Genomic DNA, 24583 nt, shown 5'->3' with positions numbered 1-24583 from the left:
ACTAGTAAGGAACAATCCAAACATAAAATTAAGAAAGCAATTCCATTTACAACATTATCAAAAAGAATAAAATACTTTGGAATAAGCTTAGTCAAGGAGGCAAAAGACTTGTACTCTGAAAACTACAAAACATTGCTAAAAGAAATTAAGGACACAAATAAATGGAAAACCATTCTGTGTTCATGGATTAGAAAACTTAATATTTTTAAGATGTCAATGTTTCACAAAGTGATCTACAAATCATTTTCAACAAGGGTACCATGTATTCAGAAAGGACAGTCTTTTCAACAATTGGTGCTGGGAAAATTGGATATTCACATGTAAAGGAATAAAATTGGACCCCTACCTTACACCATATACAAAAATTAACTTGAAATGGATCAAAGTCCTAAACATAAGACCTAAAACTATAAAACACTTAGAAGAAAACATAGTATAAAAATTTCATCACATTGGATTTGGCAATGATTTCTTGGATATGAAACCAAAAGTACAGACAACATAAGCCAAAATAGATAACAATATAACATATAGCTATAAATGCTTACATTGAAAAAGAAGAAATATCAAAACATAACAACAGAATTTAAAACTTGGATACATCAAAGAACATTATCAACAGAGTGAAAAAGGCAACCAATGGCACAACAGAAAATATTTGCAAATCATATATATGATAAGGGGTTCATATCCAGAATATATAAAGAACCTTGTACATCTCAACAACAAAAAAATCAATCTGATTTTAAAATGCACAAAGTACTGCAATAAACATTTATCTAAAGAAGATACACAAATGCCCAATAAGCATAGAAAAAGATGTTTGTTAGGGAAATACAAATCAAAACCATAGTAAGATACTACTTCACTCCCTTTAGATTGGCTATTTTTTTTTTTAATGGAAAATAAGATGTGTCGGCAAGGATATATAGGAAACTTCGTGCACTGCTGGTAGGAGTGTAAAACAGTGCAGCCACTTGCAAGACCGTTATGGCAGTTCTTCAAAAAATTAAAAATAGAATTACCATATGATCCAGCCATTTCACTTCTGGGTATATATCCAAAAAAGTTGAAAGAAGGGTCTCAAGGAGATATCTGTACACTCATGTTCACAGCAACATTATCCACCATAGCCAAAAGGTGGAAACAATCCAAATATCTACCAACAGATGAATGGATTAAAAAAATCTGGGATATACATACAGTGGAATATTATTCAGCCTTAAAATGAAGGAAATTCTGACACATGCCACAGAATGGATGACCCTTGAAAACATTAAGTGAAATAAGCTAGTTACAAAACAACAAAAATTATATGATTCCACTTATATGAGGTATCTATTCAAATTTATAAAGCCAGTAAAATGGTGATTGCCAGCGCCTGGAGAAAGAAAGGAAATGGGGAGTTAGTTTTTAATGGGTAGCAAGTTTCAGTTTGGGACGATGAAAGAAGTTCTGATGGATGCACTTGGAGGGCATTGTGCTGAATGAAAGGAGTCAGACAGAGAAAGAGAAACACTGTATGATATTACTTACACGTGGAATCTAAAACCTATAACAAACTAGTGAATATAACAAAAAAGAAGCAGACTCACAGATACAGAGAACAAACTAGTGGTTACCGGGGGGAGGGGGGCAAAAAAAGGGTGGGGAGTGGGAGGTACAAGCTATTGGGTGTAAGAGAGGCTGCAAGGACGCATTGTACGACACGAAGAATAGAGCCAATATTTTGTAATCACTGAAAATGGAGTGTAACCTTTAACAATTGTATACAAAATATACACAGTAAATATTAGTTGTTTTACCTCTCAAAAAAATTCTGAAGATGAATAGTGGGGTGATAGTGACACAACAATGTGAGTGTACTTAATGCCACTTAAAATACTTCAAAGGGTAAATTATATGTTATGTATATTTTACCACAAAAAAAATTTAAACAAAGTAAAAGTGCATTTTCATTTAGGTGAAATGTTAGCAATGAGACCCAGACTGATACAATGAGAAACAGAAAGTTTCCTGCCTATGAACTCCCTGTGGTACTGGGAAACGCTACTCGTCCCAGCCACTGCTGCAGATTTCCTGGGCACTCTGGGTGGGTGCCACCACGCCCACCCTCAATTTCATGTCAGTGACACAAAGCCCATTGCGACTGTACCTTGTTTGGTGTCACGCGGTGGCAGGACAGGACAGAATTTCTCAGTTCTTACCAGGGAATAGAGTCATCATCAACTTCACACAGTGAGAGTCTCAAATTGCCCACAATCTTATCTAGCTCTTGCCAGCAGGAACACCTTTTTTATCTTAAGGTAATGAACTCTGAATCATTAATACAAATCAAGAGCTGAACGACGGAAAGTTACACACCCATGATTCAATCAAGATAAACGCCGAGAGGCCACGTGCTCCCACCCCCTGTGATTCGGATGCTTATATTACCCAGCTATGATGAGCGAGCCAGTTCTGACTGAAACTGCTTCCCACTGAAAACGGGTAGCGGAAAGTCTCCCAGGAGATTGTCTGTTAGGCAACTTCCCCACTGTTTCTTGGGGAACACAGTGCGGTAAACAGATCATCTCAGGGGGCTGTCAAATAGACAAAACAGGAGTGAAGGTAACAAAAGCAGCCCTTAGCTAACAACGTAAACTGGCATTAAGAAGAAGAAAATGGTGATTGAAAGAAAAGTGTTACTTGAAAGTAATAAAGCCAAAATCAGGAGAAAAAAGCAGAAAGCAAAACCAAAGTAAGTGTAAATGAGAAAATACATTAAAATGAAATTTGAAAATGACCTAACAACTTTCTAATAGAGAGAACTGAATCCAGTCAAGCTCTTCAGGCTCCAATCTGGAGGCAGGTAAAGTGAGGTGTGAACAATCAAGGCCACTTGCTTCTGTTCTGCAGGTGACAGCTGAGCTAGGACCCTTACCTGTGCACCTCTCCCCTGCATCCTCCTTTCATCCTTCCTCCCCTTCCCTGGTTGATTCTTGGCCTAAGGTAGTTCTTGAGGACCAAGCATTGGGTTCAGATTGATTTAGGGAATAATATACATCTTGATGCATCTTGAGGGCTTCCTATGACTGAGGAAAGGACCAGTAAAGGACAAAGACTCAGGAAAAACTGATGCTCAGAGAGGTTGTGTCCAGATAAGAGGGCAGAAAAGCAAAGCCTGGCCTGGAACTGCTCTGTCTCTCATTTCCCTGAACCAAGACACCCCAGGTCCTGAGCTGAGCAAGTCCACACCCCTTTATGAAGCAGGGAATGCGTTTTGTCCAACGCTGAACTCCTCATCGCTGGCTTCCAAACCTGGCAGGAACATCTGTGTCTATTCTACATCTCACTCCCAGTAGGGAGACAGAATTCACAAAGGCACCAAACAATCCAGCATCTTTGTTTCTATGTGGAACCTTGAGCAAAGATGGCAGATCCCTAAGAACAGAGCCACAGCCTGGGCTGGGACAACAGCAAAACCACAGCACATAGGTGTCCATTCAGGATCCTGAGGTCAGCAGTTCTCCAGGTCTTTTCTGACCACTGCCCTTGGGTGCACCCTCACCTCCTAAACCCAGCCCTAAGGTGACCCAGACTTGCCTCTGCCCCACCAAGAACACGATTGCGTTGTAAAGTCTTCCTCCCTCTCATCCTCTCTTTCTTCTGTGTGCTCTGGGAATCTATCTCACTGTACGTAATTAATCATAATAATAAACAGGAAAATAAAGGGCTACTTCAATCATACCTTAGAATATTCCAGAGTAACACAGAAATTGACCATTGTGTAACTCGGAGCCTCAGTTTCTTCGTCTGTAAAATGAAGACACTCATGGAGAAAGATTAAATGATATGATGCACCTGAAATGCTTAACACCATGCCTGGCTCACAATAAACACTCAGTAAATGTCAGACACCAACCACGGTTCTTCACCTTGACACAAACCCCAGCCTCCCTTTCTAGATGCCACTCCTTGTAGTACTCAGGGGTGTTGTTTGCTCATTTTCTCACATTCCATTTGCCATGGTGTCCAGAGCATTTCTTATCAATTTCTCATCAATTCCAGATTAATCTTCTTCTTCCCTTACAAAAAGTGGGCACAACAAACAAAATGAGAAAGTGCCTCTTTTCCTTTACGATAAGCATCGTTTGACTATAGCCACCTCTGTCCTTCCAGGCCACTGTCATGTTCACGTTGAGATATATTGGAGTTCTTACTCCGGAACCTGTGAATGTGAACTTATTTGGATATCTGGTCTTTGCAGAAGTCATCAAGTTAAGATGAGGTCATGACAGTGGACCCTAATCCAATATGACCTGGGTCCTTACAAGAAGAGAAGAGACATGCACAGAGGGAAGATGAAATAAAGACACAGAGGGAGAACACCCCATGACAGTGGAGGCAGAGATTGGAGTGATGATCTACAAGCCAAAGAACTCCAAGAATTACTGACAACATCATAAACTAAGAGAATGACCTGGAAGAGATTCTCCCGAGACCCTTGCCCTGCCCATGCCCTGCCAAGACACTGATTTTGGACTTCCAGCCTCCAGAATTATGAGAGAATAAATTTCTGTTGTTTTAAGCCCCTCAATTTCCAGTACTTTGTTACAGCAGCCCTAGGAAACTCATACAGGGAGAGATTTAATTCCTTTCAGTTTAAAGGTGCCCTGTACTGTTTGACAGGGGAGGGTTTTCAAAAGACCCTAGATATCACAGTCAGGTTCCTTTAATAAGTGACTCATGTATTTATTATTTATTTCATCTAAGGATAGAAAACTTATTGGCGATGTAATTCACTGACCATTTCACTTATTATTACTTGGGTACATATGGATGAAAGAGTGTCGCCACAGTAATTTTGCATTCCATTCTGACGATATTTTTTGGAAACTCTCAAATTTTCTTCCAATATGTAGGAGCTTTTCCTATGTCTGAATTTTCCATCAGTGGGAACTTTAGCTAATAAAGCATTTGCTGCAGCATACACAAGAGCTCCCCAGCGATCTCTTTCCACTGCTCAAGTGATTTTTCTCTTCTCTCTCTTCTCAAAAAGAAGGATACTGAATCATTAAAATGTTCAAAGCTCTGAGAGGAAGATAAGCCATTCAGGTTGAATGATTAAGAACATTAAAAAACACAAAAGAGAAGGCAGGAGTTCAAATCCAAATAAACTTCATTTGTCTAATGCACATCAAACATTATTTATTTTGAACTTCTCTCCCTTGGCCATAGCTGTAGTGTGAGGTTAAGTTCTGGTATTTCCACTACCTGCCCTTCTTTCTTATGCACAGCTCCTTCTAGAAAAATGCCCTGACCTTCGACTCTTCTTCAAAACTGCTCTTCCTTAGCTCTTAACTGATCCCTCCTCAAGGACAAAGTGAAAGGTAGAGTATGCCAATAAAATAAGCAGAGGTTTTCAAGCATACCACAGGGTAATTGGGAAAATGACTGGAAGATGAGTCATGTGCTTCAGGTCCGGAGCTCACCCTATAGGTATTTAGGGTGCATGGCAGACAGATGCACTCCTGTCCATGCATCCAAACCAATGTAATATAATCTCAGAGACAGCTTATCCTTTTATTTTTTTTTATTTTATTTTTTTTAAATTGAACTGATTGATTTTATCCTTTTTTTTTTTTTTTTATAAATTTATTTATTTATTTTTGGCTGTGTTGGGTCTTCGTTTCTGTGCGAGGGCTCTCTCCAGTTGCGGTGAGCTGGGGCCATTCTTCATCGCGGTGCGTGGGCCTCTCACCATCGCGGAGCACAGGCTCCAGACGCACAGGCTCAGTAGTTGTGGCTCACGGGCCCAGTTGCTCCGCAGCATGTGGGATCCTCCCAGACCAGGGCTCGAACCCGTGTCCCCTGCATTGGCAGGCAGATTCTCAACCACTGCGCCACCAGGGAAGCCCTAGCTTACCCTTATATATGCCAGAAGAAAGCCACCTCACCATAAAACTCTTAGAAGAGAACATAGGCAAAACAATCTCTGACGTAAATAGTACCAATGTTTTCTTAGGTCAGTGTCCCAAGGCAATAGAAATAAAAGCAAAAATAAACAAATGGGACCTAATCAAACATACAAGCTTTTGTACAGTAAAGGAAACTATAAACAAAATGAAAAGACAACATACGGACTGGGACAAAATATTTGCAAATGATGCAACCAACAAGGGCTTGATTTCCAAAATATACAAACAGCTCATACAACTCAATAACAACAACAAAACCCAATTGAAAAATGGGCAGAAAACCTAAATAGACATTTCTCCAAAGAAGACAAACAAATGGCCAACATGCACATGAAAAGATGTTCAACACTGCTAATTGTTAGAGAAATGCAAATCAAAACTACAATGAGGTACCACCTCATACCAGTCAGAATGGCCATCATTAAAAAGTCTACAAATAACAAATTCTGGAGAGGGTATGGAGAAAAGGGAACCCTCCTACGCTGTTGCTGGGAATGTAAACTGGTGCAGCCACTCTGGAAAACAGTATGGAGGTTCCTCAAAAAACTAAAAATAGAGTTGCCATATGATCCTGCAATCCCCCTCCTGGGCATATATCAAGAGAAAACTATAATTAGAAAAGATACATGCACCCCAATGTTCATTACAGCACTATTTACAATAGTCAAGACATGCAAACAACCTAAATGTCTATCGACAGATGAATGGATAAAGAAGACGTGGTACACATATGCAATGGAATACTACTCAGCCATAAAAAGCATGAAATAATGCCATTTGCAGCAACACAGATGGACCTAGAGATTATCATATTAAGTGAAGTAAGTCAGATAGAGAAAAAGAAATATCAGATGCTATCACTTCTATGTGGAATCTAAAATACAACACAAATGAATTTATCTAGGATACAGAAACAGACTCACAGACATAGAGAACAGACTTGAAGTTGCCAAGAGTGAGGAGGGGTGGGGGAGAGATGGATTGGGAGTTTGGGATTAGCAGATGCAAACTGTTATATATAGAATGGATAGACAACAAGGTCCTACTGTATAGCACAGGGAACTATATTCAATATCCTGTGATAAAACATAATGGAAAAGAATATGAAAAAGAATGTGTATATATACATAACTGAATCACTTTGCTGCATGGCAGAAATGAACACAACATTGTAAATCAACTCTATTTCAATAAAATTAATTTTTAAAAAAGAAGAAAGTCACCCAAAAAGGTTTTTCTTAAGTTGAAATAGTACTTACTCTTATCTATATCATCTAAAAGCCTGTATTAGGAATATATTCACTCTGGAAATGACTTAGAATCTACTTACATGAAGGAAACTTAAGTCTAAATCCCAATTTGAGCTGAAAATCTCAAGTAAGTAATGAGCATATTTTTATATTTTTCATGTTTAATAAAAAGGCCATATAAATGGTTTGACTTCTAACAGTTAGTACACAGATCTTATATTTGACATAATTTAGGTCGAGTGTATAATCTGGGAAACAAGATCAGCACAAAAGCACCATGAAAGAGAAAAGACGATAACTGAAAGCATTCCAAACACCAGCACAGAGAGACTGAGCGTCGTATAGTTCATGGTCATCCAGAAAGACATCTGAGAAATGGCACCATTTTGGAAGCTGTTCACGTGGCAGAGACACGGCTTAGTGAATACTGCCTCGGTTTCCCATGAACCTCCCTATGTGCTACAGGTAATGCAAAGGGTCCAGGACGGATGATGCTGCAGGCAGTGGGCTGCCTTAGAGGATCAAGCACCACGCTCGGGGGATTCACTGCTCTTGTAATGAGAAGATGCAGACCTGCTCCTTGCCTGGGGGAGGCTGGCCTCTCATCTCTCAGGACTGCTGTTTCTCTAGCACACCCTGAGAATGGCCTGGATAAAATGCAGCTAGAGCCTTCACGCTTAGCCTATCTAGAAAGAGCACACAAGCACTCAGGGTCCATGTGGATTGCATCTCCCCACATATCTTGAGGCTATTTCAGTGGGTAAGGGAACCAAATAAAAACACTATTTAGGGGAGGATGCAGAGAAACTGGAACCCTTGTGGAAATGCAAAATGGTGCAGCCACTATAAAAAACAATATGAAGGTTCCTCGAAAAAAGTAAAAATAGAATTAGCATAATAAGCTCCAGCAATTCCTCTGCCGGGTATATGTCCAAAACAACTGAAATCTGGATCTTGAAGGGATATTTGTATACCCATGTTTATCACAGCATTATTCACAATAGCCAACAGGCGCAAACAAGCCAACTGCCCGTAGATGGATGAATAGATCTCTTAGTCCATTCAAGTTGATACAACAAAATACCACAGACTGGGTGGTTTACAAACAATAGAAACTTATTGCTCACAGTTCTAGAGGCTGACAGTCTGAGGTCAGGGTGCCAGTAAGTTTGGGTGAGGGCCCTCTTCTGGGTCTCAGACTTTTTTTTTTTTTTAATTTAATTTTATTTATTTATTTATTTATGGCTGTGTTGGGTCTTCGTTTCTGTGCGAGGGCTTTCTCTAGTTGCGGCAATTGGGGCCACTCTTCATCACGGTGCGCGGGCCTCTCACTATCGCGGCCTCTCTTGTTGCGGAGTACAGGCTCCAGACGCGCAGGCTCAGCAATTGTGGCTCACGGGCCTAGTCGCTCCGCGGCATGTGGGATCTTCCCAGACCAGGGCTCGAACCCGTGTCTCCTGCATTGGCAGGCAGACTCTCATCCACTGCGCCACCAGGGAAGCACTGGGTCTCAGACTTTTGTTGCATTCTCTCATGTTGGAATCAGGTAGGGATCTCTCTGGAGCCTCTTTATGAGTCACTAAGCCCTTTCTTAGTGGAAGACTTAGTCACTTCCCAAAACCCCCTACCTACTAATACTATCACCTTAAGGGGTTAGGATTTCAACGTATGAATTCTGGTGGGATACAAACATTCAGACCATAGCAACTGATAAACAAAATCTGGGATATACATACAATAGAATATTATGCAGCCCTAAAAAGAAGGAAATTCTGTCCTGTGCTATAATATGGATACTCAAGGACATTATGCTACTTGAAATAAACCATCACGAAAGGACAAATACTGTATGATTTCACTAATATGAAGTATCTAAGGTAGTCAAAATCATTGAAACAGAGAGTAGAGAGATGGTTGCCAAGGGCTGAGGGGATGGGGAGGGAAATTTGTGTTTAGTGGGTTTAAGTTTGCTTTACAAGATGAGAAAGATCTAGAGATCTATTCCACAACAAGGTGAATATACTTAACACCACTGAACCGTACACTTAAAAATGGTAAGGATGGTAAATTTAATGTTATGTTTTTTTTACCACAATTAAAAAACTATTTTGTATTTCCTTTGCTTTCTTTCCTCTAATCCTTTCAAAACCTGGTATTGAATTGAACAGCAATATACGCATGTAGTTTAAAAATACCATTCATCGCGTACTCATGGCATATCTTTACCCAGAATGAGAAATACTATCAATAATTTATCTTGTATGCTTCCAGAAATAGTCTATATATATTTACATGCACATATACGTATATGTTCATCTTGGAAATTTCTAATGGAAGCACAATAAATACATCCCTTTTCCTAGCTGTAAAAAAAAAATGTTTCTTAAATCTCATTATGAATAAATGCATTTGATAATCTTGTACACATGAAACTTATATAATGTTTTAAACCAGCATTACCTCAAATAAATAAACAGATCAATTAATTAAATAACCTCATTGTTTTCAAAGGAATGAATTCCATATAGTACTATATTATTCCATAAAATGGAGTATCGTAATTTCCTTGTGTTCACCTATTGACAGAAAACTGGATCTTGACTGTAAACAATGCACTTAGTTTTCTTACAGGCACTTTCTGCGCACCTCTGAGTGTTCCTGTGGGACTAACTCCTAGAAGTGGAATTGTTATTTGGTGTAGACGATATATTGACAGGACTTAAAAGCATTACTCCTTTTGGGCTGTCATCTTCAGCGCTCTAAATAGCGGGTGCTTTTGAGCACTTAAGTTTATAGAAATTGTCCTCCAAGGACATGCATAATGCTGTGATGAACATGGGTGTACAAACATCTCTTCAAGATCCCGCTTTGGGTATATGCTTTGGGCATATCCCCAGCTTATGCCATTTTATGCTCCTACCAGCACTGTCTGAGAGTGCTTGCTTCCCACGCCCTGAGGAAGAGGATCCCCATCCTGTATCATCACTTTATTCACCTCCAACATGAATCCTCTGTACTGTGCTAAGGTGGTTTGAGTGTGGGCCCTGCAGCCAGACAGCTAGGGTTCAAACCCTTGTTACATCACTAACTAGTTCTGTGATTTGAGGATAGTGAACTTGAACTTTTCATGCCTCAGTGTCCTTTTCTGTAAACAGGGCATAAGAGGGCTGTTGTGAGGACGTGTTTAGTAAATATGTATAAAGCGCATGAAGCAGTGTCAGGCACTCACTAAGTACTCAGTATAACACTTCTTATTGGTTTAATAGTTTTCTTTAAATTGATTCTCTTTTTAACCTTAGTTTTATGCTAAATGCTATGTAACAATATCATAGATCAGATGTATACTATCTATATCTTATTCTGAAAGACATCAAATTACATGCATACATTTAAAATGAAAAGAAAGTTTTTCTAGGACACAGTTTGAAAAGGACTGTCCTAAGCGAGAGTATTAGCAAAGGTTTTGTGGAGTTCAAGTGGGAGAGGTTACATTGTGTCACACTGATGTTGTAATTTTCATTTCTTCATACTGAATCCATACATCATACCTTAAATAGATACAAAGTGGACTAGACCAGGGGTAAGCAACCTAAAGCCAGAACCAGCTGGCTGTGTGGCTTTTTAAATAAAGTTTTATTGGAACACTGCCACACTCGTTCATTTACATATTGCTTCTGGCTACTTTCACACGACAGCAGAGTTGAGCAGTCACAACAGAGACTGCATGGTCTACAAAACCAAAACTATTTATTATCTGTCCCTTTATAGAGAAAGTTGGCTGGCCCCTGGTCTAAACCAATATTTCTCTCTGTCTGAGACCCTTAAACATGCTTGAACAGCATCCAGCTTCTCAACTGCTGCCCTAATCTTAGCCACTCTGAAAGTTTGAGGTTTGCTGATCAGAAATTCTCAACATCTCAGAGTTTTGAGACTGTGATATTAATATTAAAAAAAGTACTCAAAGCCTGTCTTCCTGTTTTGCAAAATTTTAAACTTTCATCATTGCTTTTGTCTATACAAATATATAAAATGTGGTCTGCATCAAAGGCAGAAAATTGTTCTAAGTGTTAAGTGGCATAGGACTGCAGAGTGCAGAAACCATAGGAGTTATCAAGGGCTGTGAACACAGCAGTGCTCTAAACACTCCACCTCTGCTGGGGGCCATTTTCGCAAGATCCCAATTAGTTTGGTACCAAACCACTTGAGTCTTTTATGTCAAAACAACAGACCCAGGAAATCACCCATGAATAGCCTGAAGTACATACCATATCTGTGCCTTCTGTACATTTACATTATGTGTGCAAATTGTAGAATTTGTAGACTTTGACTGTCGTTCCCTATGAGACCCACTATTAGTACAACATCCTACGAAGCTAAGCTGCCAGAACTGCAGTCACGAGGAAGAATTTCCATGAAAGCCTGGTGAGATGCTCCCTGGGCTGTCCTGCCTTCCACCTTCCCAAAACTTGACTCTGCAGCACTTCCTTTCAATGAGTCTGCTGCCGGAGCACCTTTTTTGGTAAAAATTCACTTTTTCCATCATTTACTTTTCTTGATCAAAAACAATACTTTTGCCATCTCCCAAATGAATAAAAAAGTCTACTTCTAAAGCTATTTCCCCCACAACTCTGCCATACTCTGTTCATATTACTGTTTAAGATTTACCTTTTTCATAAAATATATCCTAATTTCCATATATCTCTAGTAACACCACTTCTGGAACTACTTCATTCCAGGAAAAGTAAAACTGTAATTTGTAAGATGTCTCAAGAGTTGCTATTTATCCTGCTGCATATTTAAAATTCTACTCACCACCACACCCCTCCCTCCCAACCTGATAACACCTGGCAATTCAAATGAGCAAAATCGTTACTTTTGCAAAGCAATAAAGTAGGTACAAAGGATATCGGGATAAACAAGCTGTAGTCCCTGATGCCAGAATTGATGTGAAATAAGCACGAGGTGAATAAATATGGCAAAAGAAAAGTAATACTTGAGAAATAAAAATGAACAATCCTAGGAGTAGAAAAAGAAGGGCGTGTCTACACAATTTTAGTACAGAGTAAAAGGGATTTGAGTGAAGGTTTTCAAGTTGGGAAGGATTGTAATCGACAAATGGAAGGAAGGACGCTCCACACCCACCGAATGCAGCTGGCCCTGGCAAGAGGCAGTTGTTACTGGATCCTGGGTTTCCAGGGACCCATTGGCTACTTTGTGGTAGCAGCTCAGGTGTCTCATTCACTTCTCTGCCTCAACCTTTTCAGCTGCTCTGAGAGTTTTCGACAGACCAAATCCAGCTTTTATCTCTATTGTCACTGAGACCTGCAATGAAGGGCAAATGGAACCACCTCTCTCTCAGGTTCAGTAGGGCATCGTCCTTGTACAACTTTGTGGGAAAGAAGTGTTAAGCCTCTTGTTACACTTAGGCTTGGCACCGAAAGGCTCCCATCACACAAGCAGCATCACACAGTTGGCTAAGTTTTAACTTAACTAACCATCTGGGTTGAGGTCTGTTTGAGAACAGCAACTTTTCCTTAACTCAATCTAACAACTCCTTATTGAGAATCTGTTATAGGCCTGGCCCTCTGAGGAGATTAATCCCTGACCTAATGGCTCTCAGAGCCCAGAAGGGGGAGACATGTACAGAAAATTCAACTGTGGTCCACAATGGTAAGTGCAACCAACAAGACTGTCCATGGTACAAAGTCACTGCCTCGGGGATCAATGCGCTTGACGTAATGAGGTGAATGGTTAGGAAGGAGAGGGCCGTGTCCCTGACAAGGCCAAGTACATGGAAGAGATCGATACAGAATCATTGAAATGCTGCTCCTATTCTGCCCAAAACCACCCAGTCTCAGAGCCAAACTTGAAATCGGCAAGCCTGGAGCTGGCACAAGCCTCAGACAGCCAAGGCACACTCTGCAGACCCTTCTTTGCAACCTCTTACCTGATGTGGTAGGATGGACTCTTCTTTGCAACCTCCTACCTGATGTGGGGCTTGGCTCTGTTGAGTCATCAACTCATTAGCAATAAATGTATTAACCTAGACCTGAAATAAACCAACATATATTTAAATGACTGAATTAGCAGGAATCTCTGTCAAGAGAATTTCTGCTCCTTCTACCAATAGAGCTTCACACTTAGCAGAGTGTCTGCTTCCTTACATACAAACCCTCCTTATCTCTGAGTCCAGTTTTTCTTATTATGATTTGACACTGTTCTTATCCCTCTTTATTCTGAAACTACACAGTCATATGATCTTTCTATTTATACCAAGTAAACGTAATTCTTTTAAACCTGAATCCAATATTCTTTATTAATTTGATTATGCAATATTTCAAACATCCCCCCAAAACAGATATGCACGTACTGATAATCTAGATTTATTTTAACAAGGTAAATATTTTGCCATATGTGCATCAGCTCTTTCTCTTAAATAAATGAAGTGGTGCAGGTATAACAAACAGTCCCCTTCCCAACCCCCATGCTTCCAGTATTTCCGTGTCTTTTTTCTGCCCTGCAAATTTGGGGTCACCTTTGTTGCTCTCTTAGAGCACTGTGAGATTGTTGTGAATCTTTCAATACAATATTAATTAGCCTTATTAATTAGTCTACTTGGTGTTCTAGGTTGGAAATGATCTAGAGAAGAACAAAGGTTCAAACGATTTGCTATGTCTATTTTATATTCATTTAAGGACCTACTGCTACCTATTTTTTCAAGGCGAAAGAAATCTATTAAATAGAATTATTTATACTAGAACTTATGTTTATTTCAAGTAATTTCTTTTCTTATTTTTCTCAAATGTATTTTGCCAGTCCTCTCCTAGAAGAATGCCTTTTTCACACAAAGGGCCTGCATAGGAAGAAAAATGCACTTAAATTCTAAGTTTAATTCAATGCATTTTGAATAACAATTTCCATCTTAAATTCATAAAGGATCCAACTTCTGAATTAGAGTTCTGATGAATTTTTAATATGAAGAATAAACTCCTAATGAATGCAGAGTATAGCGATTCAGGAAATATTATAGTTCTCAAAGATAGGACTAACTTTAACCACTTGATTGTTATTCACTGATAACAATGAGAAAATACCTGGGCTCCGCCCCCCTAGGTTGGTGACTATCAGGGAGAAAGAGGGTGTCTTGCAGTCAGAGGGCACTGGAGCAAGGTTCCTGAGGCCCTGTTACAGAGAGCATCACCTGTTCAGGCTAACACGTGCGTGGGATAAGCTGCATCCTAGAGCAGGCGGCACAGTCTCCTCTGATCCAGGCAGCTGGAGGATAGTTAAGGGGCAAAACAATTTCCGCCACAGATGGGACTTGGTTCATCCCAGTCAGTGCTTCTCACAATCTAGCTTGTACTGGAATCCCCTGCTCATCTTGTTAAAATGCAGATTCTATTCAATAGGTTGGGGTGGGGGCTGAGATTCCATATTTGTATCAAGATCCCGGGTGATGCTGCTGGTCCGTAGGTTACATGTTGAGTAGCAGGACGCATAGCAATCTAGGTCCTTTAATTCATAGAGAAAAAAGGAAGGCGAGGAGTAGAAAGGTAAGATGTATAAGAAGAGGAAAGCAGAGAAATAGAAAAGAAAGCAAAAGGTCATGGAGAGAGAGTGAAAGAGAGAGAGAGAGAGAGACAAAGAACACGAAATTTGATAATATGGCCCTCCCAGCATCCCTCCCTTCTAAGTGCCCCCATTAGGGTGGACATCAAGTCTTTACATGGCCCCACCCCCCAATCCAGGGGCTTCGGTGCTAAGTGTAGGGTGGCCTGGGAGCCGTCCTGATCAGATCAGCTCTTCACAGGTGGTGAGATCTGAGACTCCCCTCAGCCAGAGCCAAGTAAGTCCAAGCATTTCCTCAGATTTTTGAACCAATATAGGAAAATGAATGCCAGAAGCTAATCCACACAAGGCACAGGGCAGGGCTGCCTCTTAGTTACAGCCATTCCAGAGACCCAGCTAAATCCTCCCCTTCTCCGTGTGGTCGGATTCCCAAACTACCTAGACTGATTCAAGTGGATTTTCTAGAATTTGTAACAATACAGATAGAAGAGGGATATAGGGAAAAATGGAGAGAGAAGAGAGAAATAAGGAGAAAAGTATTTAATGATAGGTGAAAAAAATAGATAAGGAAAGAATAGAAGGATAGAGGAGAAGAGGGAGAAATAGTAAGGAGATGAGAATGAAGACAAAGTATTGATAAAATAGAAGAAAAAACACCCAGGAATTGCAGGAGGAAAGGTCCCCATGGCCAATAGGGACCCAGTGGTCCCTGGGCCAGATAAGCCTCAACAGAGGACACCATTGCAGTGGACACCATTAGGCACGGTCTCCCGAGAGGAGAGGTGGGTATTGGCCTGGCTCTCATTGAGTCAGCCCATTGTTCCCAAACAACTGGAACGGCGAGGGAGAAGAGACAGAGTCAGGGCAGGCAGGTGGTCTGGGAAGGACAAGGCTTGCTAGAGGGTCCCAAGAAGACCAAATAGGTGCCCAGGAGGGTGGTGATGGAGCTGCCCCAACACCCCTCTAGAATACTGCCAGCGCTCTAGGCTGCCCACTCACAGACCTCTCCTGCCCACCAGGGATGCTCACAGACCCAGACTCAGAGCAGGACAGTGGTTGGTGCCCACACCTCTCCCCAGCCTGGTCCAGAGGCCCCCAGGGAGCTCAGAGCTCACATTAGCTTGCAGGTAAGAATCCTGGTTCGCAAGGGCTGCCCCACAAAATTCTTGTAATGAATCTCAGAGTCACAGTAGATTGATGTAAGTGTTGGCTGACATATTCTCAGGGAAACAGTAGAAAATAAACATTAGTGAGCTCTGTCAGTGATCACTGATCTGCTGCACTGCTCACTGCAATGCTGTTCTATGATCCTCAGCATCCTAAGACTCTGGCCACTTCCTGATTTAGTTGGGCTGAAGTTGCAAACTCATCTTCTAAGTCCTATGGACGTTTAGCACCAAGCTTGGTCAAGCCACCTGGTTTACTAAATGACCGATATAAACCATGATTGTTCACATCGTATAGGAAATGCACCCCTTCTAAAGTTGTTCAAACAGTGATACTTCTTCCACTACATTTCAAGTGAGGACATTTACTCTGCACATCAAAAGAGTTTGTATGTCCTGAGATGTAGTGCATCCCTTGGTGAGAGATGGTGATGCCTTTTCTGTCATGTAAGACACATGCCTATATTTCCATTTAAATAAAACCCTTTTGGAATGTATTTCACAGATCTGAGTATTTGTTTAATTTTTTTGGTTATTTTCACATAGAAATCCAGTTCAGCCATGGAAGCAGTCACTCATTAAGAAAAAATATTAAAGTGGAACATATCACCAGTGAAGAACATAATTTCTTTTTTTAAGAAAGTCAATTTGGATAACTAACCTTCAGTAACTGGACCTGCAGTCCTCAAATCCCTTAGTCAAAGACTTGGTGGCCAGCCATGTCTCAATTTCATAATTTTGAGAATTTAGAGAGGTATACCTTGCATGTCACATATTAATTAATATTCCATGGCAAACATGTGGCAAAGCATATGGACAACTTGCCCAAAGTAACATAAGTAAAGATCTTCTGTCTTATTATCATCTCATGTCCATTTTCAGTAAGGAGTTAGGATTGACCTTTTTCTGAGAGTTTTCGGAATTTGGAAAGAGTTAACATGTATTAACGGACAGAGTTAGCACAGACAGCAGATAGACCCAGAAGAACAAGAAAAGTCACTTAAAATAATTATGACAGGGAGAACATCCACAAAACTTTTAAGGCCAGAGAAGGAGTGCTTGATTTGGACTTTCTTATAAAAGTAGAAGGAGGCTTCCTGAGGAGAAAGCCAATACACAGTCTTTCTTGCTGCTGGGGGTCAAGGTTACATCAGCGAGGCCACAAGCTGGGGACGCTGCTGTGGGTGAGAGCTACACTAGTGATGGCGGGGCAGCAGCCTCTCAGGGGGGACACCTGTGACACACCAACTGCGAGCAGGTGCTCAGATACCCCTGCAACATGACTTCATATGACTCTGGAAAACATCTTCAGATCCAATGAGAAATGTGTTTGCTAGGAAAGGATACCAAATGCAGAAAGAAAAAAAAATCAGAGATGTATAAATACAGTGGGGTGGGCAGAAAGGCCTCAAAGATGTCCAGGCCCTAAAGAAAGGAACTGTGAATATGTTACTTTGCATGGCAAAAGGGACTCTGCAGATGGGATTATGGTTAGGAAGACTGTCCTGGATTACCCAAGTCGATCCAGTCTAACCACAGGAGCCCTTAAAGTAGAGGACTTTCTCCAGCTAGAAGAAGAGGAAATCAGAGAGGTGCAGCAGAAGGAGAACAAGAACAAAGAGCGATTTAAAGATGAAAGGGACTTGACCCCTTGCTGCAAGAACAGGCCACACAGAAAGCATAAGGGATGTGGGAAACCTCTAGGAGCAAAGACCAGCCCCCAGCTGGCAACCTACAGGAGATCAGTGTCTCAGTCCTACACCCACAAGGAAGTGAGTGAGTGTGTATGCAGAAGCATCAGGAGGGCAGTCCTGACTGCTGCCCTCTGAAAGGCCTGCTTGCAAGGCTGGCCCATTCCCAAGACTCTAATGAGAAAGGTGGCTTACTGTGCCTAATGTTTGCTCAAACACTGTGGTTCATACTCAGTACCTGCCTTCCTTCTGGGAGCCTGGGATTTTGTTACACGCAAGGCAGAGGGTGCCTACATGACCAGCCCCCAGTACATGAGCTCAGCTGGTTGGTAATATTCCATGTGGGTTTCTATAACTCACTGCTGGGCGATTAAGCTAGTCCCGTATGACTTCCCTGGGAGAGGACTCTAGAAACCTGCGCCTGATTTCCTCTGCGCTTCACCCCAAGCACCCTCTTCCTTTGCTCATTTTGCTCTGTGTCCTTTCACTCTGCTAAATCATAGCTGTATGACTACACACTGGTCCTGTGAATCCTCCCAGCAAATCATGGAACCTGGGGAAGGTTCTGGGAATCTCCAGACACCTTGAAGGACAAGTCTTCCCCAGAGCCTCCAGGAAAAATGCCTTAAGCAGAGAACCCAGCCAGGTCTACTGTACTTTAGACCTACAGAACTATGACATAATAACTCTGTCTTGTATTAGGTCACTAAATCCATGAAAATGTGTTAAAGCAGTGATAGGAAATTAAGTAAATGGCACCATGAATAAACATATTACTTTCACTAATGAAGAGTATAATATCTCAAGGACATTTTTTAAAATTTAAATTCATTCTCAAGTTAACATCAGCAGTTCATATCTAAAACAAGCACGTGAAGAAGGGGTAGAACCTCTGGTAAAGTGTATGGTTGATTTTTAAGAGCAGCTGACATTTTGTGAGAGGTTTGGAAAGCAGCCAAACCAGCCCAATTTTTAAAGAAACTGTGAGTATAATGTCAGAATCATCAACTAGTGTGATTTACTGCTGTCAATGACAGTTGTGTATAGTCGGGCCCAGATTAGGAGATGAATTCACTTAACCCATGGTGGTGCACGCAGAAGATGTGAGGATGAGCCCTTTTCCTAAAGGAGCTCAAAATGTAAGAGAGGAGAAACACCTCCACTGGAGCTTCAAGGATCACTAAGTTGAGACCAAGGGCTACAGAGAAGCACAGAGCAGGGAGCTAAGGAAGGCATCCTGCCAGAACGTAGATTCCACTCATTCGTTTTAATTCAGCAAACATTTACCAACGTGCTCGGCCCCAGGCACCATGAAGTGCTGGGGACACAGGGAGGGATGCAAGCTCAGCAGGAGTGTAAGGCAGGCCACTTTACCCATGTTTATTGTGTGATAGGATGGATAGGATTGAGGGGTCCACTTCTGTCCTCACCTGCATGATCTAGGGTTAATAATGCCACTATATTCTTGACCCTACTTCCCCAAGGGTGCCTGACCTTTAAAGAAATCAGCAGAGGGTGATGCTTACATATGATTCCTCTCCAACCTGCTTAACTAAAGACAAGAATTGTTAGAGTTGCTCAATCAAATGGGATTGGAGCGGGGCGAAAATATGAACCTTAATTAATACAATGAAGAATAAGTAGGCATTAACTATTAGTTAACTAATTTTGAAAAATAATATTTAATTTTGAACAAAAGTTCTCTATGTAAGTAGATGTTTCATTAAGCTTTAACTCACTTAAGCAATATTGACCTTAACCCTGCTTTGGACTTGGTGTTCTTAGAATAAGCACAACATTAATATCTGCTTCGGATCATACACATGGCAATTACTTGTTTGGAAACCTTAGGTCAGCCAGCCCTAAAAACACTCACATAGCCCTTCCCACTTTGTTCTTTTATCTAGTATTAGACAACTAACTAGTTTTTCTTGATTCAATTTGCATCAACATTTATTGACTAACTAATAAAAGCTCCAGGGATAAGAAATTAAGTAGACCACAATCTATTAAGTTATAATAAGTTACAGAGTTCTAAGGAAATTCAAATGAGGGCAGTTTGTTACACAACGAATAGTATCATTTTGTTGCCTGTTAGTTTTATAGATAAGCTATGTGCTAAGACATAACGGCTTTTTAGCTGACAATTTTCTTCTTACTCTGACAATTAAGAAAAAAAATTTCTTAAGTTATACAACATTCTTAGCCTAAATTAAATGGAAGATACACTGTGCATTTTTTATTGTGGTAAGATATACATAACAAAAAGTTTAGCATTTTAGCCACTTTTAAGTGTACAGTTCTGGACATTAACATTCACATTGTTGTGCAAACATCACCACCTTCCATCTCAAGAACTTTTTCATCTTCTCAAACTGAAACTTTGTCTCCATTAAAACACTTACAGTCCATTACTCCCTTCCCCTGGCTCTTGGCAACCATCTAAATTATATTTTTAAGAAGAAGAAAAAAGTAATTTCTTCTCCACCTGATGAATCTTCTTCAGGCCACACCCCATCAGCCAATTGCAAACCTGCTGCAGACCTTTACAACACTCTACTTTTAGAGCTTCTCATTCACAGCAGACTGTGATTTAAAGATATGAAATGCTAAATATAGAATAAATTACATAAATTTTAATATTCAAAAAGTTAAGCAAACAAAATTTAATTCTTCTAAAAGAAGCATGGATATGTAATCAGAAGTAGAAACTATGTCACTGATGTAAAATAGTTATGATTCCAAAGAATCCTAGGGATCTATTGTCCATAAATTACAAGGGGCCACATGGTGCCCAAGTTCCTGTTGGAGCAGGAACTCAACATATCCCTCAACAAGTCCTCCACAGAGAGACTCTCCATTACATCTATTTTTACATGTTCAGGGTCTTTCAGAAATTTCAGTTTATCAGAGGGCACAGAGAAAATGAATTCGCTTTATTTAAAAATGCTGAGGCAATATAAACTATTGTGTTTGTTATAAAACAAAAATAAAATCAGTCGTATGTGACTTATTTATTCCTTAGACTTCACACTATTTAAAGGAAGAATGGGAAGACATTTTCAATATTTCGCTACATTATAAAATTGTTTTACTTATTTCATAAATTAGCCATGGACGGTGTATTCTGGAACGTCACATGTGGCTTACATTCAGTGGAAACATTTTCAAGTAACTTAGGAGGCTCTGGTTCTATACTTGATCTGACAGATGGGCAGCAACATGCAGTAACTGGCATAATTCATACTCCGACAGACTGCTTTTCAATAAAGCACATACCCAGATGCTTTCCTCTCGTCGATATTGCTTCCAGTTCCTCCCGCCATCGCTGAACATCAGGAGGTAGCTGGTCACCCAGTCGGAGCTCCCGTATCCTCCCTGGGTGGCCACAGCTGTGACCTCCATTCTTTCTCCAAGGTCAATCTGCAGCCACTGGTATTTATTTGACACCAGGGGAGACCAGCCACCAGCTCCTTTTTGTGGGAATAAAAAGAAGAAAACCGGTAAAGACAGAGAAATCTTTGAAATCTATATTAACCTGTAAGAATGGGGTCATAAATAAGATTTATGAAAATCATAGTTTCAAATTCTGCATTATGTAATGCCTCATAATTATACAAACACACTCACATACACACACACAAACACAAAATAAAAACACAGGTTAAATGTAAATGGATGAAGCCTATATTAATTGTTTTGTTTCTTAGTTCATAACCCCTGACTCTCTGGTATTGGGGTGTCCCGCTAAGTGAAATTGCTTAATGTAATAGGTGAACAACTAAACACCATGCCATTACATCAGTGCTTGGAACTAGTGTCTTTATTGGCTTCAATGCATGACTTGCCCTTTGCTGGACATAAACAAAGGGCAAACTTTCCTTGCTGGAAAATAACAAACTTTCCTTTGTTGGAAAATAAAGCTAGAAAACCTTAATTGTGGATTCCCAGCATGAGGAAGTACAATGTTGAATGTTGGGATAACAAAGATGGCTATGGCATAGCCCTACACTCAAGGTGCTTACAGACTCATAGGAGAAGCAGACATTTCGAAGAACAATTTGAAATGCAATATGGGAGGGGTGGAGGTGAAAGTGATTTCTGTGCAGGGAGGGAGAGTTCTAAAAAGGCAGCAAGGAGGGTGAGAGAGAACGCAGAGGAAGTGAATGAGGAGGAGTTTCTCAGGTATTCAAGACAATAGGCACAGAGTGGAAATTACTGTGCTTTGTTTTCTCCAGTGCCTGTGAGACACCGAAGAATTAGGGATACCTGTGAATGTATTATTGATATATTTTGTTCTTCTAGTTTAACAGAAACATGAGTTTTGAATTTGGATTCAGATGTCATATTAAATTTTCTGAATTTAAATTATTATGCAATATAAAAATTGGGAAACAGGTTTGAAATGCATTCTGGAACTGATATTTTGCTAATTATCCATGTCTAGAAAACACAGTGTCATGTAAACAGTCCCTAACACAAAAAAACTAGCTTTAAAAAAAATTTTCCCCATTGTCCTGACATCTAATTTGAGGCTCTCGTAATAAGGTCTGACACTTTAGACAACACTTATTATCTTTTTTATTAGGGGCTATTATTAACATCCATGTCCTGTTTACAAAAGCTGTTACGACCAAGTACATGTCAGGAGGTGTGTGACATGGTTACAAGACAGCTCAAAGGAAAATGGAAGTGGAGCGCTTACATCAGGGTGTGGAGGTGAAACTAGCAAGTGGGCACATCTGTTGCTTCACTATGTCCTCTGCTAACGGCACTACGTGTATAACCCTTAGCAAAATTTAAAGCTTACAAATTCTTTAAAACTCAAATTCTTTCTAAGATTTCCTCATTTCCTGCAATCTTTATTCCAAAATTCCAAAATTTCCTCTCAACCACAAGCACAATGTCTTTTCCTTTGATCCACATCTTAAACATGCCACAACTCTGGCTGTCCTGTAATGCATTATTAAACTTTTTATTCTGAAATAATTTCAGATTTACAAACGAGTTGCAAAGATGGGATAGGGAGTTCCTGTCTACTTTTTACTCAGTGTGTCCTAATGTTAATATCTGACATCACCATGGTATTTTGATCAAAACTAAGCTATTAACACTGGTACAATGGTAACAAAACGACAAACTTTCTTTTGATGTCTCCAGTTTTTCCACTAACTCCCTTTTTCTGTTCCAGGATCCCACATTGCATTTAGTCACCTTGTCTCCTTAGTGTCTTCCAACCTGTGATAGTTTTCAGTCTTTCTTTGTCTTTAATAACAAGATTGATCACCACCCAACACCTCCCTGCTACTTCTACTGATTTGTGCAAAGGTCCCATCTAATGTTTGATGAATGCTAAGTCCTTCTGGGTTCTAGCTGAGGGTTAACTAACAGTCCCAAGTAACATTACTCTGCAACTGCCTGTAATTTTATAATAATTGCCAAAAGAAGTCAGAAATTAGGTGTTGGCTTTTAGCTGATCACTTTACTTAAAGGTTCTACATTTGAAGTTTTATATGAATCAGTTTCAATCTCTGAGAAACTGCTAAATGTCCTGTATTCTTAGTATCAAGGTTGTAAAGAATGTACTGAAGATACTTCTTCTTTTTGCATTTCACAATCTTTCTCTGTCATCTTTAATCTCTCTTGAAGCGGGAAGTATCATCAACACGGGTACCACATGGACAGAAATGCAACAGAGTAAAAAGCGTCAGCATGCTTCCAGCATTTGCCTTGGGACCAGCCTCTCCCACAGATGCAGCCACATCTCTGTCAACCACTCTTCACCATCTGCAGGTAATCAACCTTGAACATTTCATATTCCTTACCTGTGGTGAGAAGGTGCTACTGGTATGCAAATTAAGCTATCTGATTAAGTAGGTACTCTGATAAAGTAATGAAACTGCAGAATTCCCTGTGCTGCAAAGCAATTCATTTCAGCTGGGTAACACAGCCACGGCGTAATCCCCAGACCCCTGTAGGGTGATGATGTTGAATTACTGTGCATTCGCCCATGCACGCAGTCCACCGGGGTAGATGCCCTTTTTTCTAATGACTGGAAAAAGTGGGAAATGCACAAATGTAACCTGAGGACTGTTAGGGAGCCCCGAACAGTTTTACTGACGGGTAAGGGAGATACTGTTCTGTAATGGAAAACAAAACAAAATACACTGAAACAACATTAAAGTGGGTACGCTTGAGCACAGCCATCCCACCAGCTCTTAGCTGCAGAGCAGTGGTTCTGAAACTGATCAGCCTGCATTATTCAATGTTGCAAATCTTCAGTAAATTCCCCCTGGGAACCAACACCCCCTGAAACAGAGCCCAGGGATTTGCAATTACTGTTTTGGAGTCACCAGTGCTGAACCCACAAGAAAGGCACTTGCCCTCCCACCCAGCTCTTCCCCTGACCACACCACAGACTGTCTTTTTCCATTGTCACCGTCCTGTCTCCTGCCTCAGCCCCTTAGTTGAATAAAGTGTCACAATTCATACAAAGGAAAACATGTCCAGAGGGTCTGACTTGCACAGAACAATGTTCCACAGCTTAGGACACTGAACACAAAACATCCCTCCCAGCAAAGTGTGATAGGTATGCTTTAGGGCTGCAATGAGAATTCAACAAGAAGCTGTGTTAGAGCATCTAGCACAATACTTTCTCTCCCACACACGATCGCAAGACGGGAGACAGTCATGGTGATAGAGGGGTGACATCCAGAGTGTGGGGCATTGCAGTCTTTTCATTACTGAATGGCCCGTTACCTGCCACTTTATACTAGATAAAGGAGAGAAAATGAGGAAAGCCAAAACTTGTCACAAGCATGTGATGTGTTCAGGACCCTCCCAGATGCTCTAAGTGCTACCTCACAACTCCTCCATGCACCCGGCAAGTGGGACGGGTGTTACAGTCTCTGCTTTGCAGACAAGCAAAAAACAATCATTTTAGGTTC

At 40.5% G+C, this 24583-nt stretch overlaps 1 protein-coding gene across 6 annotated transcripts in view; it reads right to left on the bottom strand.

Annotated features, from left to right (window-relative positions):
• Nucleotides 1-878: 878 nt before the first annotated feature.
• LOC132366913 (contactin-associated protein-like 3) overlaps nucleotides 879-24583 on the bottom strand; it is an 84942-nt gene continuing 61237 nt past the window's right edge. For 5 of the 6 annotated variants that reach the window (XR_009503595.1, XR_009503593.1, XR_009503594.1 and 2 more), the window contains one exon: nucleotides 20694-21109. Coding sequence is in view for 2 of the 6 variants with exons in the window: in XM_059924368.1 (XP_059780351.1) it covers nucleotides 20829-21109 (281 nt within the window). In the remaining 4 variants the exon portion in view is untranslated. Of the gene's footprint in view, nucleotides 1382-20693; nucleotides 21110-24583 lie in introns of those variants that run through there. The other variant, XM_059924369.1, reaches the window with a different exon arrangement.

Source organism: Balaenoptera ricei, chromosome 6 (assembly GCF_028023285.1).
Source record: "Balaenoptera ricei isolate mBalRic1 chromosome 6, mBalRic1.hap2, whole genome shotgun sequence".
NCBI classification, from domain to species: Eukaryota; Metazoa; Chordata; class Mammalia; order Artiodactyla; family Balaenopteridae; genus Balaenoptera; species Balaenoptera ricei.
Note: the sequence above shows the minus strand (reverse complement) of the source record. Positions and strands in the feature narration are given on the sequence as shown.